The sequence below is a fragment of the Eschrichtius robustus genome, chromosome 15, assembly GCF_028021215.1.
Source record: "Eschrichtius robustus isolate mEscRob2 chromosome 15, mEscRob2.pri, whole genome shotgun sequence".
NCBI classification, from domain to species: Eukaryota; Metazoa; Chordata; class Mammalia; order Artiodactyla; family Eschrichtiidae; genus Eschrichtius; species Eschrichtius robustus.
The window spans coordinates 21,852,601-21,866,082 of record NC_090838.1 but is presented as its reverse complement, the minus strand read 5'-3'; the positions used below and the strand labels follow the sequence as shown (position 1 = coordinate 21,866,082).

The 13,482-nt window shown below is 36.7% G+C and overlaps 1 protein-coding gene across 1 annotated transcript in view; it reads right to left on the bottom strand.

The window, feature by feature from the left end:
• The window catches only part of SLC4A1AP (solute carrier family 4 member 1 adaptor protein), a 33,667-nt gene that overhangs the window by 15,430 nt on the left and 4,755 nt on the right, over window positions 1-13,482 (bottom strand). Inside the window, exons 6-8 of the mRNA XM_068564121.1 lie at window positions 9,116-9,276; window positions 7,436-7,505; window positions 6,868-7,054 (exon numbers count right to left, since the gene is read on the bottom strand). Coding sequence (XP_068420222.1) covers window positions 6,868-7,054; window positions 7,436-7,505; window positions 9,116-9,276 — 418 coding nt within the window. The remainder of the gene's footprint in view (window positions 1-6,867; window positions 7,055-7,435; window positions 7,506-9,115; window positions 9,277-13,482) is intronic.

Here is a 13,482-nt window from a genome sequence, read left to right as displayed (position 1 = left end):
TTTAAAATAAAGAATGTTACAAGAGACAAGGAAGGACACTACATAATGATCCAGGGATCAATCCAAGAAGAAGATATAACAATTATAAATATATATGCACCCAACATAGGAGCACCTCAATACATAAGGCAACTGCTAACAGCTATAAAAGAGGAAATCGACAGTAACACAATAATAGTGGGGGACTTTAACACTTCACTTACACCAATGGACAGATCATCCAAAATGAAAATAAATAAGGAAACAGAAGCTTTAAATGACACAATAGACCAGATAGATTTAATTGATATATATAGGACATTCCACCCAAAAACAGCAGATTACACGTTCTTCTCAAGTGCGCACGGAACATTCTCCAGGATAGATCACATCTTGGGTCACAAATCAAGCCTCAGTAAATTTAAGAAAATTGAAATCATATCAAGCATCTTTTCTGACCACAACGCTATGAGATTAGAAATGAATTACAGGGAAAAAAACGTAAAAAAGACAAACACATGGAGGCTAAACAATACGTTACTAAATAACCAAGAGATCACTGAAGAAATCAAAGAGGAAATAAAAAAATACCTAGAGACAAATGACAATGAAAACACGACGACCCAAAACCTATGGGATGCAGCAAAAGCGGTTCTAAGAGGGAAGTTTATAGCTATACAAGCCTACCTAAAGAAACAAGAAAAATCTCAAGTAAACAATCTAACCTTACACCTAAAGAAACTAGAGAAAGAAGAACAAACAAAACCCAAAGTTAGCAGAAGGAAAGAAATCATAAAGATCAGAGCAGAAATAAATGAAATAGAAACAAAGAAAACAATAGCAAAGATCAATAAAACTAAAAGTTGGTTCTTTGAGAAGATAAACAAAATTGATAAGCCATTAGCCAGACTCATCAAGAAAAAGAGGGAGAGGACTCAAATCAATAAAATCAGAAATGAAAAAGGAGAAGTTACAACAGACACCGCAGAAATACAAAGCATCCTAAGAGACTACTACAAGCAACTTTATGCCAATAAAATGGACAACCTGGAAGAAATGGACAAATTCTTAGAAAGGTATAACCTTCCAAGACTGAATCAGGAAGAAATAGAAAATATGAACAGACCAATCACAAGTAATGAAATTGAAACTGTGATTAAAAATCTTCCAACAAACAAAAGTCCAGGGCCAGATGGCTTCACAGGTGAATTCTATCAAACATTTAGAGAAGAGCTAACACCCATCCTTCTCAAACTCTTCCAAAAAATTGCAGAGGAAGGAACACTCCCAAACTCATTCTATGAGGCCACCATCACCCTGATACCAAAACCAGACAAAGACACTACAAAAAAAGAAAATTACAGACCAATATCACTGATGAATATAGATGCAAAAATCCTCAACAAAATACTAGCAAACAGAATCCAACAACACATTAAAAGGATCATACACCACGATCAAGTGGGATTTATCCCAGGGATGCAAGGATTCTTCAATATACGCAAATCAATCAATGTGATACACCATATTAACAAATTGAAGAATAAAAACCATATGATCATCTCAATAGATGCAGAAAAAGCTTTTGACAAAATTCAACACCCATTTATGATAAAAACTCTCCAGAAAGTGGGCATAGAGGGAACCTACCTCAACATAATAAAGGCCATATATGACAAACCCACAGCAAACATCATTCTCAATGGTGAAAAACTGAAAGCATTTCCTCTAAGATCAGGAACGAGACAAGGATGTCCACTCTCACCACTATTATTCAACATAGTTCTGGAAGTCCTAGCCACGGCAATCAGAGAAGAAAAAGAAATAAAAGGAATACAAATTGGAAAAGAAGAAGTAAAACTGTCACTGTTTGCAGATGACATGATACTATACATAGAGAATCCTAAAACTGCCACCAGAAAACTGCTAGAGCTAATTAATGACTATGGTAAAGTTGCAGGATACAAAATTAATGCACAGAAATCTCTTGCATTCCTATACACTAATGATGAAAAATCTGAAAGAGAAATTATGGAAACACTTCCATTTACCACTGCAACAAAAAGAATAAAATACCTAGGAATAAACCTACCTAGGGAGACAAAAGACCTGTATGCAGAAAACTATAAGACACTGATGAAAGAAATTAAAGATGATACCAACAGATGGAGAGATATACCATGTTCTTGGATTGGAAGAATCAACATTGTGAAAATGAGTATACTACCCAAAGCAATCTACAGATTCAATGCAATCCCTATCAAATTACCAATGGCATTTTTTACGGAGCTAGAACAAATCATCTTAAAATTTGTATGGAGACACAAAAGACCCCGAATAGCCAAAGCAGTCTTGAGGCAAAAAAATGGAGCTGGAGGAATCAGACTCCCTGACTTCAGACTCTACTACAAAGCTACAGTAATCAAGACAATATGGTACTGGCACAAAAACAGAAACATAGATCAATGGAACAAGATAGAAAGCCCAGAGGTTAACCCACGCACCTATGGTCAACTAATCTATGACAAAGGAGGCAAAGGTATACAATGGAGAAAAGACAGTCTCTTCAATAAGTGGTGCTGGGAAAACTGGACAGCTACATGTAAAAGAATGAAATTAGAATACTCCCTAACACCATACACAAAAATAAACTCAAAATGGATTAGAGACCTAAATATAAGACTGGACACTATAAAACTCTTAGAGGAAAACATAGGAAGAACACTCTTTGACGTAAATCACAGCAAGATCTTTTTTGATCCACCTCCTAGAGTAATGGAAATAAAAACAAAAATAAACAAGTGGGACCTAATGAAACTTCAAAGCTTTTGCACAGCAAAGGAAACCATAAACAAGACGAAAAGACAACCCTCAGAATGGGAGAAAATATTTGCAAATGAATCAACGGACAAAGGATTAATCTCCAAAATATATAAACAGCTCATTCAGCTCAATATCAAAGAAACAAACACCCCAATCCAAAAATGGGCAGAAGACCTAAATAGACATTTCTCCAAAGAAGACATACAGACGGCCACGAAGCACATGAAAAGATGCTCAACATCACTAATTATTAGAGAAATGCAAATCAAAACTACAATGAGGTATCACCTCACTCCTGTTAGAATGGGCATCATCAGAAAATCTACAAACAACAAATGCTGGAGAGGGTGTGGAGAAAAGGGAACCCTCTTGCACTGTTGGTGGGAATGTAAATTGATACAGCCACTATGGAGAACAATATGGAGGTTCCTTAAAAAACTAAAAATAGAATTACCATATGACCCAGCAATCCCACTACTGGGCATATACCCAGAGAAAACCGTAATTCAAAAAGACACATGCACCCGAATGTTCATTGCAGCACTATTTACAATAGCCAGGTCATGGAAGCAACCTAAGTGCCCATCAGCAGACGAATGGATAAAGAAGTTGTGGTACATATATACAATGGAATATTACTCAGCCATAAAAAGGAATGAAATTGAGTCATTTGTTGAGACGTGGATGGATCTAGAGACTGTCATACAGAGTGAAGTAAGTCAGAAAGAGAAAAACAAATATCGTATATTAATGCATGTATGTGGAACCTAGAAAAATGGTACAGATGAGCCAGTTTGCAGGGCAGAAGTTGAGACACAGATGTAGAGAATGGACATATGGACACCAAGGGGGGAAAACTGCGGTGAGGTGGGGATGGTGGTGTGCTGAATTGGGCGATTGGGATTGACATGTATACACTGATGTGTATAAAATTGATGCCTAATAAGAACCTGCAGTATAAAAAAACAAACAAACAAAACAACTAATACTAAACTTTCATTGGGTTATTTGTATGGAAATATGTTAATATAAATGTTTCAGACATTACATGAAATTTCTAAAAATCTTGTATTTGTATTTGTATGGAAATATGTATGGAAATATGTTAATATAAATGTTTCAGACATTACATGAAATTTCTAAAAATCTTATATGTTCTGGTATAATGTTATAAGTAATAATCCTAGTTATTACTTTAAAATGTATATCTCAGAAATAACTAATTTTCTTGTCAACTGCATTATTATGAACTTTCATCAAATCTTTAACCGTGGTCATTTTTAAGTCTTTTGTCATTTACAGACAGTTCTGGGTGTACTCTGATGATTTTACAAATATGTTCCTGTAAGAGGGTTTCATCTTCAAGAAATTCATGGAAAAGACTCTGAGAAGTACAGGTTTCTGGTAACTGACTGTACTGCTGAACTGAATGAATAAGCATTTTCAGAACTCTAATGAAAAACTGATGAACTCATAAAAGTGCTAACAAAAGATCAAGATGAAAAAAAAAAATTAATTACATGGGACTGAGTGAACTGATGAGGATGAGTATAATTTTTGTGACTTTCTGTCTGAATTTAAAAAAAAAAAAAATCCCACAAGGACTCAGAGGCAAAGAATATACAAATCAATTTTCACTGCAAAGTAAAGGAGCTGTTACAGTGGAGGATTACTGGACTGAATGTCAATATTATGACATAGTATGAGTGTGTTTCATGTTTGGTAATTGCAATCATTGTTGCTTTTGTTGTGGTCATCCATGTACAATGCTTGGTGTCAGTCTATTTATCCCTTGTAAAAATAAAATACAGTGTGTGTGTGTGAAAAAAAAAAAAAAGAATCTACATAAAAAATCAGAACTAAAAATAAATAAATAAATAAATAAATAAATAAATAAATAAATAAATAAATAGCTAGCTAGCTTGGCTGGCCTGGAGGACATGCAAACCCTCCCAAAGGAGAAGAAAAAGTAGAAGATGGGATCACAATCAAGAGTTGCTTGTGGGTGGAGCAGGGGTGGACTTAGGTAGGAAGTTTAGAAGTTCAACCCTCAAGTGAGAAGAGGAGGGAGAAGATACACAGCATCTGAAGGCCAGTATCCAAAGTAAGAAAGGGAGGAGGAACAAGACAGACACACAGACAGCAGGAGGGGAGGCTCTGGAGGAAGCTGATGTGTGTCTTCTAGCTCAGAACACCTCTCAGGGCTGACTTAGCAAATTAAAGGATTACAGAGCTGGAATTAAAACTCACTGTTAATTTGTCTAACCTGGGCTATGGCTCCTGAGTTTTTACCTTCTCTCCACAAAAACGATGTCACAAATAGTTGCTAAGTATATCAATGATAGTAAAAATTACGACAATGATAATACATATGCCAGCACTTTATTAAGTGCTATTCAGTTAATCTTTGCAACATCATTATTCTAATTTACAGATGAGGAAAGTGAAGATCAAAGAAGTTACATAACTTGCCTTAAAATTCCCAAAGACTAATTGACAGAGCTGAGAATGAAACCCAGGAAGTCTAACTCTAGTGCTAATCTACCTCCTCACTGTCAGTAAGGTAACTCAAACATCATTTGCGGCAAATAGACTTCCGTAGACTGATCTATGAATCACTGTATTAAATATCCAAACTACATATAAATCTTTGAACAAACCTGCTAGTAATCTGGGGATACATCTTCTGTGCAGATGATCAAGAGCTCCAGAAACGGTTGGCCATTACATTTTTGTAAACAGAGGTGCCTCTCAATTGATAGATACTCATCTATGCAATGCCCCCAGCATCAAGCTACAGGTTTTGTACACGGGGGTGAGGGGCTGAGTAGACGCTTACTGACAACCTAAAGCAGCACTGTCCAACAGAACTTTCTGGAATGATGGAAATGTTCTCTGTCTGCACTGTCCAATACAGTAGCCACTAGCCACATGTGGCTATTGAGCACTTGAAATGTGGCTAACGTGACTGAAGAACTGAACTTTTAATTTTGTTTAATTTTAATATCACATGTGACTATTGGGTGCTGTACTGAACAGCACGGACCTAAAGAAAACAAGAAACCTTCTATATTTAACTACCTTCATAAGTGAGTGAACGCACCTAGGTAGTACCGCTTTTTGAGATGCCCATCTGGATTGTGTTTATTGAGGGTTGCTTACCTCTACAAGCACCTACTCAACATTTTCAAAATTTGTCGACACCACATAGAAGACAATTTTAAAATATTGTCAAGTTGAAAGACTGGATCTCTCTCTCTCTCTCTCTCTCTCACACACACACACACTCACTCACTCATAAATACTAGCCACGTCTGGGAAAAATTATTCTTAAAATCCTGTTTACAAATTACTCAAAAGTCTTCTGGATGTCTGCAAATGGATTTGGGTTAATCTCTTCCAATAATTTCCCCAAAATCAAAGTTAACAATAAGATCAACTTCAGGGGATTATGCTTTTTCCCCTTTTTAAGGAAGAGATTCCACTTTAAAAAAGTATTTAAATATATTGAAGAGTTATCAACTGGTTCTTAAGAATGACAGATATAGGCATTAAAATGACCATCTGTACTCATATCTTTTCATCTGTGGTTTTAAAATCATAGATAAAAATGGTATTACATTGTAGTATTTGTATTTCTCTTATTATGCGTGAGGTTGAGTTTATATAGTTAAGAGTTATTTCTTTTTCAGTGGCCTTTCAGTTGACATCCTTTGCCCATTTGTCTCTGGTGAATAGGTCTTTATATATTAGGGAAATTAACCTTTTGTGCATGTTGCTCTTTAAAGAAGTTTACTCTGCACTAAAAGTATTAAGTAAAAATTTACAGCCCTCCAATGAAACAGGAATCAATATAGTTTTCCTTAAAAATCCAGTAGTGGTCTAAATTTCACAAATAAACTGGGTTTTTAGTTACTCCATGAAGCCACTGCCTTCTGTGCTTTAAAGAGTTTCTTATAGTCTATTTCTAGTCCATACTGATTACCTAAAAAAATAAAGATATAATTCAAAATGTTATCTTTGTGAACATGCTTATTTAAAATTCCAAGTATAACTAAGACTTACTTTTTTAGTTCTGGAATCTCTGCTGGCTTTACAATTTTTATCAACCCTTTAAGTCTCTGCTGTTCTTTTCTCAGTTCAAAAGTTCTCAGGTGAAGTTTCTTCCGGGACACACCATCTAATGCATTCCCTGATTTCATTTCTGACATGAACGCATCTAAAGAGTCCTGAGATGGTGACTCTGATAGAGCTGTCCAAGAAAGGGATAATACATGTTTAGAAAGATGGCACCAAATATTTTAAAATTCAGCCCAAGTTTCCATAGGAAAGTCACTAACTTAAAGCTGGACAGAGGACATTACTGATACTAGGAATTAAGGAAACTGGTTATACCTGGGAGATCTTAGAAAGTCACTTTGCCTCAATGGGCTTCATTCCCCTCATCTATTAAATAAAGAGGTTGAACCAAATAATTTATAATGTTCTTTCTAGTTCTAAAATGCTATGCTGCTCCTTAGAAAGGCTCCACATCCTGTAAATCTTAGTAACCAGTGTAGCCTTAGTACCTAGCAAAGTGCACTACATACAGTAGGTGCTCAATAAATATTTGTTTAATGAGTCATTACCTTACCTTTGCCGGAGGCTTTCAGTCTCTCAGAAATTTCAGAGAGTTCCTTTTCAGCATCATTTAACTTTGCAACCTGTAACACCCAAATTAACAGGGTTAGCAAATGTTTTTCTTCTTTCAAAATGTGGTAGCTTTCCTTTTCTTCCTCCTCTTATTTTAATTATTGCGACAAGTTTTAAGAGGATTAATTCAGAAGTCCATTGAAATCTGCTCCTCATGGGGTTAACATTTTTCCTTTGTTTATTTAAATCTAGTTGAATGAATATCTGAATTAAAGAATCAAGAATTAAACAGAAGGAATGTACAGAACACAGACTTTATTTTACTCAAAAGAACTCAAGGGACTTCCCTGGTGGTCCAATGGTTAAGAATCGATCTTGCGGGGCTTCCCTGGTGGCGCAGTGGTTGAGAATCTGCCTGCCGATGCAGGGGACACGGGTTCGAGCCCTGGTCTGGGAAGATCCCACATGCCGCGGAGTAACTGGGCCCGTGAGCCACAACTACTGAGCCTGCGCGTCTGGAGCCTGTGCTCCGCTACAAGAGAGGCCGCGATAGTGAGAGGCCCGCGCACCGCGATGAAGAGTGGCCCCCGCTCGCCGCAACTAGAGAAAGCCCTCGCACAGAAACGAAGACCCAACACAGCCAAAAATAAATAAATAAATAGATAAATTAAAAAAAAAAAAAAAAAAGAATCGATCTTGCAATGCAGGGGACACCAGTTCGACCCCTGGTAGGGGAACTAAGATCCCACATGCCTCGGGGCAACTGAGCCCGCGTGCCGCAACTAGAGAGCCCACGTGCCGCAACTAAGACCCAACGTAGCCAATAAATAAATAAATAAATATTTTAAAAAAGAAAGAACTCAAGGCGTTTGTTTTCATTGATGAATCAAAAGGATAGATGTTAGATAATGTTTTAAGCTCTGAATACTACTTAATATAGTGAAAATACAGGTCATCTTATGATCATTTCATGAAGGATACACTGTTTAAGACTACAGGCATAGCTCATTTTATGGAGCTTTACTTTACTTGCACCTTGCAGATATTGCATTTTTACAAATTGGAGATTTGTGACAACCCTGCATTGACAGAAGGATGATTAACATTTTTTAGCAATAAAGTATATTTAAAATATACATTGTCTTTTTAGAGATAGTGCTATTGCACACTTAATAGACTACAGCATACCTTTTATATGCACTGGGAAACCAAAAAGTTCGTGTGACTCACTTTATTACAATTTTCATTTTATTGCAGTGGTCTGGAATTGAACCTGCAGTACCTCTGAGGTGTGCCTGTATTACCAAACTACACTCCTCAAAATTCCTTTCACAATTCTTGGCTGCCAAAAGCCTAGAGTCAATTTCACCTCAGAATGTCCCAATTTGGAACTTTTTCCTTTCTTTTTCTGGGGGTAAGATCATATCCAAAGAATGCTCATTAATGGATCACTACCCACCTAGAGATAGATATAGTCTCTAGCAACAAGCCAAACTTTTTTCCAACTTGGATAAGACTAGTTGTTTGTTACCATCAAATTTACAGATCACAAAAATTATACTTCAGTACTAGATTTCAATGCTATTGCTTTAAAAATTATAATTATAAAACAAATTTAAATAACACATTATTTTATTAAAAAAATTAAACTACCACAGCTACTTCTATAAATAAAACTTGCCAATGATTCGAAGGTCTCTGGCTTCTCATCAATCTTCCCAGCCTTCTTCATTCGGTTCAGACGCTTCTTTTCAACCAGGCCAGTCCGATCAAGAAACGTGTCATCATCACTATCATAAAAGTCTTCATCTTCCCAGTTCTTGGCTTTCCTTTTCCGAGATACTAGAGGTAGATAAAATAAATGATAATGAATCAGTTTAAAAAAAAGAAAAAGAAATAAGGCAAGTAGACAAGCAGCTTAAAATATCACCATCAGTTATTAAAAGAGAGGATTCAACAAGCTGCCAAACTACATATAAAAACAGAGGGCTAAACCTTGAAGACATTATTACAAGTGAAACGAGCCAGACACCAAAGGACACATATTGCATGATTCCACTTACATGAGGTACCTAAAATAGTCAAATTCAGAGACACAGAAAGTAGAACACTGGTTACCAGGGGCTGGGGGGAGGAAGAATAGGAAGTTACTGTTTAATGGGTACAAGGCTTCAGAATGGGATGACGAAAAAGTTCTGAGATGGACGATAGTGATGGTTGCACAACATGAACATATTTAATGCCACTGAACTATATACTTAAAAATGCTTAGGAACTTCCCTGGTGGTCCAGTGGTTAAGACTCCATGCTTCCACTGCAGGGGGCACAGGTTCGCTCCCTGGTTAGGGAACTCAGACCCTACACGCTGCGTGGTGCGGCCAAAAAATAAATTAAAAAAAAAATTTTTTTTAAATGCTTAGAATGCTAAATTTTATGTTATGTATATTTTACCACAATAAAAAAAAAGTTAAAACAAAGGGTTAATTTATTTAATGAGCAAAAGCTCTCAAAAATCAATTAGCAAAAAAGGAAAAAGATAAATGAGGAAAGTGCCAATAATCCAAAAGAAAATTTTAAAAGTAATAAAAATAGTTCACAAAAAATGAAATACAAACGCCCAACAAACATTTGAAAAGATGTTAAACTTTTTTTTAATAATTAAAAAACACAAACTAAAATAATGAGATACCACTCACCTATTAGACTAGAAAAAAACAGAAAAAGATTAATAATGCCTAATTTGGTAAGGATATGGGGAAATAGACTCTCAAACAGCTGGCTGGAATGCATATTGACACCATCTTTCTGATGGTCAATCTTACAACAGCTGTCAACATTAAAGACGCAATTAATCCAGGATTCTACTTAAACGAATTTATCCTATACATATCAATGAAACATTGTAACCATGAAAACCAGGGGACTATGGTAGCTATTACTTTTTTGTCTACCCTATGTCATCTTACTCCCCTTGTTCTGGTAAAAGTACCCCCTTTCCTCTAGAAAATTCCTCTCCCATTCCATCTGGATTAGGGGTAGTCATGTGACCAGAGCCAGATCAATGAGAATCTTTCCCTTATAGTTACACTTAGATACAGGGGAAAAGAGGCTCTCTTTCCAATGAGGTTATTAAAGAGAGAAGATATAAATCCAGGGCTGTAAGCATCCATCTTTTCCACGTGGGGTAAGAATCTGTCTGCAAAATAAAACCATGCATTCATGAGACAGACTCACTCACAGATACACATATGTAAGTTGTATGTGTCCTGATGATACTGAGTTCCGGTTTTGTAGCACTAAGTTCTGCTTCCAGAACTTGAGGTCCTGGTTCATGCAGTTCTTCCTTCAGTCCTGTGAGGTACTCTTCCCAGCTTCTGCAGCCAATAACCCTTCCCCCTAAGCTAGTTTGAATTAGGTTTCTATTATTTGCAACCAAAACAGTCCTTATTAATATAAACCTGATAATTTCCAGGTTAAGATGGTACACTGAACACACATATCTAATTTTGTTCTCTCCCCATACCCCACTAAAACTGCAGCAAAGAGATCTTTTTTTAAAGACACTAATCTACAAAGACAGGGAGAATAGTCGTGGGGACAGTAACACCAAATTTTTGGAACTTAAAAAGCAGACAGATAAGTGGAAATTAACTTAGCAGAAATAAAAAATAAAAAATGGATCCTAAACCAACAGTGGGGAAAGCTGAGAACCACACTGATTATACTACAGAATCCTCAAAAGGATCTGGAACTGGGGCTGGATAGTAGTGCTAAAATAAAGAGGACTGAGTAAAAGCTGATTGAGAAACAGATCCTCCTTCTCCCTGGCTACTCACCTCCTTCCCACCCCCAGGAAAAACACAGAGTTTAAGACAGAAAGTCTTTGAACTATGGGTTGACTAGTACAATTGAGGGCATGGGTACTACATTCAAAAAACAGTACTCTCCTGAAAAGAGCTGAATGCTGAGAACACGCTCAGCCATCTCCACCACGCAGCTCTAGGAACGCTGGCAGCCAGTCCTCTCCCTTCATGCGGGAGACTGGAAGAGTACTCTCTGGGGAATCTTGCCAGCAGAAGAAGGAAAATCTAAGGATACTTACATGGAGAGTTCCCCAGCAAAAGGCCCACCCACATCATTGTATAGTGTTCCTCAAACTTAACAAGCTCCACCTATATATTCCAAGCTGCCAACCACATTTTTTGTCCCTATATAAGTAACTACAGCCAAGAAATACATGACATCTGAGAAAAACCTCTGCCATGCACGATAGATACCAAATAAACAAAAAGAAAAAACAACCTGGAGAAAACAGATTAGCAGAGATGAGACATTAATAATCCATGAACAACAACAGGATATTATGTTTTAAAAATGAATATTCAAAGAACAAAAGTGAGCTTTGGAAATTAAAATCTTGATAGCAAAATTAAGACAGAAAGATAAAGTTGCTGAAATATCCCAGAAAGAACAAAAAACACAAATAGAAAAGAGAAGGGAAAAAAAGATAAGAAACTTAGATGATCGGTCCAAGAGGTTCAATATCTAAAATAACAAAATTCCAGAGAACAGAGAAAACAGAGGGATGAAATGATGGAATGGCACAATTCCAGAAATGTTCCTAAACTGATTTCCAGATCAAATGGACCCAACAAGTACCCAAGGGAAATGGATGAAAATATACCCACAGAAAGGTACATCACAGTTAAGTTTCAGAGCCTTGAGAACAAAGGGAAACTTACAAACTTCTAGTGAGAGGGGGAAAAAAAGATGACATACTAGAGATCAGGAACATGAATAGTTTAGGATTTTGATAGCAACACTGGATGTCAGGTAAGAGCAATGCCCTCAAAGTTGTGAAGGAAAATTACTTCCAATTTAGAATTCTATTCCCAGCCAAACTATTAACCAAAAGTAAAGCTAGAACAATTATATTTTCAGAGTGGAGGGTTTAATAAAGTTGACTTGCTATATATCCTTTTTTAGTAATCCACTAGAGGATGTCCACCAAAACAACAGTAGACCAAGAAAAATGGAAGATGTGAACTCCATTGAAGATTATATCCGTGCCCCCTATCGTTGCACCAGCTTTCTATCCTGCCAAAACTACAGAAAGATGTGCTCCAGTAAAACAAGGGAATAAACCAAGAAATATGAGAATCTGAGAATCACAAAACAGAAAATCCATCCCTGGAGAATGAGAAAGGAAATCTCAAGGAAGACAGCAAATGAAGTCCCAAATGACTGTTCTGCAGCAGGCCTAGAGAGTGGTCATCCTTAAAAGAATGAGAAGAGTCCTCTTCAGGAGAAATGTCTCCAAAAGAGTCAGAACTGATAAATTACTTAATGTGATTGACCATATGGAAAAACATACTGAAAGGCTACTGAAAGGTGTGGGAAGAATGAGTAAGAGGTACCAAAAAAAGCAAACACATGAAACACATACACAATTATTAACTTTAGAAAAACAAAAAAAAAAACCCTGCTCAGTTGTGACTAATATTTGCATAAACGTAACCATGTAAATATCAAATACTAACTTAAATCAATAGATAATGTTTAAATGACTCAAAATATAATAGCATATTCGTGTTTTTTAAAAATATGAATTTTTTTAACATTTATTCTTTTTTTATTGAAGTATAGCGATTTATAATACTGCATTAGTTTCAGGTGTACAGCACAGTGATTCCATTTTTGTTTTGTTTTGTTTTTTGCAGGTTATATTCCATTACAAGTTATTATAAGATACTGGATTAGAAATATGGATATTTTTAAATGCCAGAAGAAATAACTGAAAGAGTTAAAAACCTTCTAGGGGACTTCCCTGGTGGCACAGTGGTTGAGAATCTGCCTGCCAATGCAGGGGACACGGGTTCGAGCCCTGGTCTGGGAAGATCCCACATGCCGCGGAGCGACTAGGCCCGTGAGCCACAATTGCTGAGCCTGCGCATGTGGAGCCTGTGCTCCGCAACAAGAGAGGCCGCGATAGTGAGAGGCCCACGCACCGCGATGAAGAGTGGCCCCCACTTGCCGCAACCAGAGAAA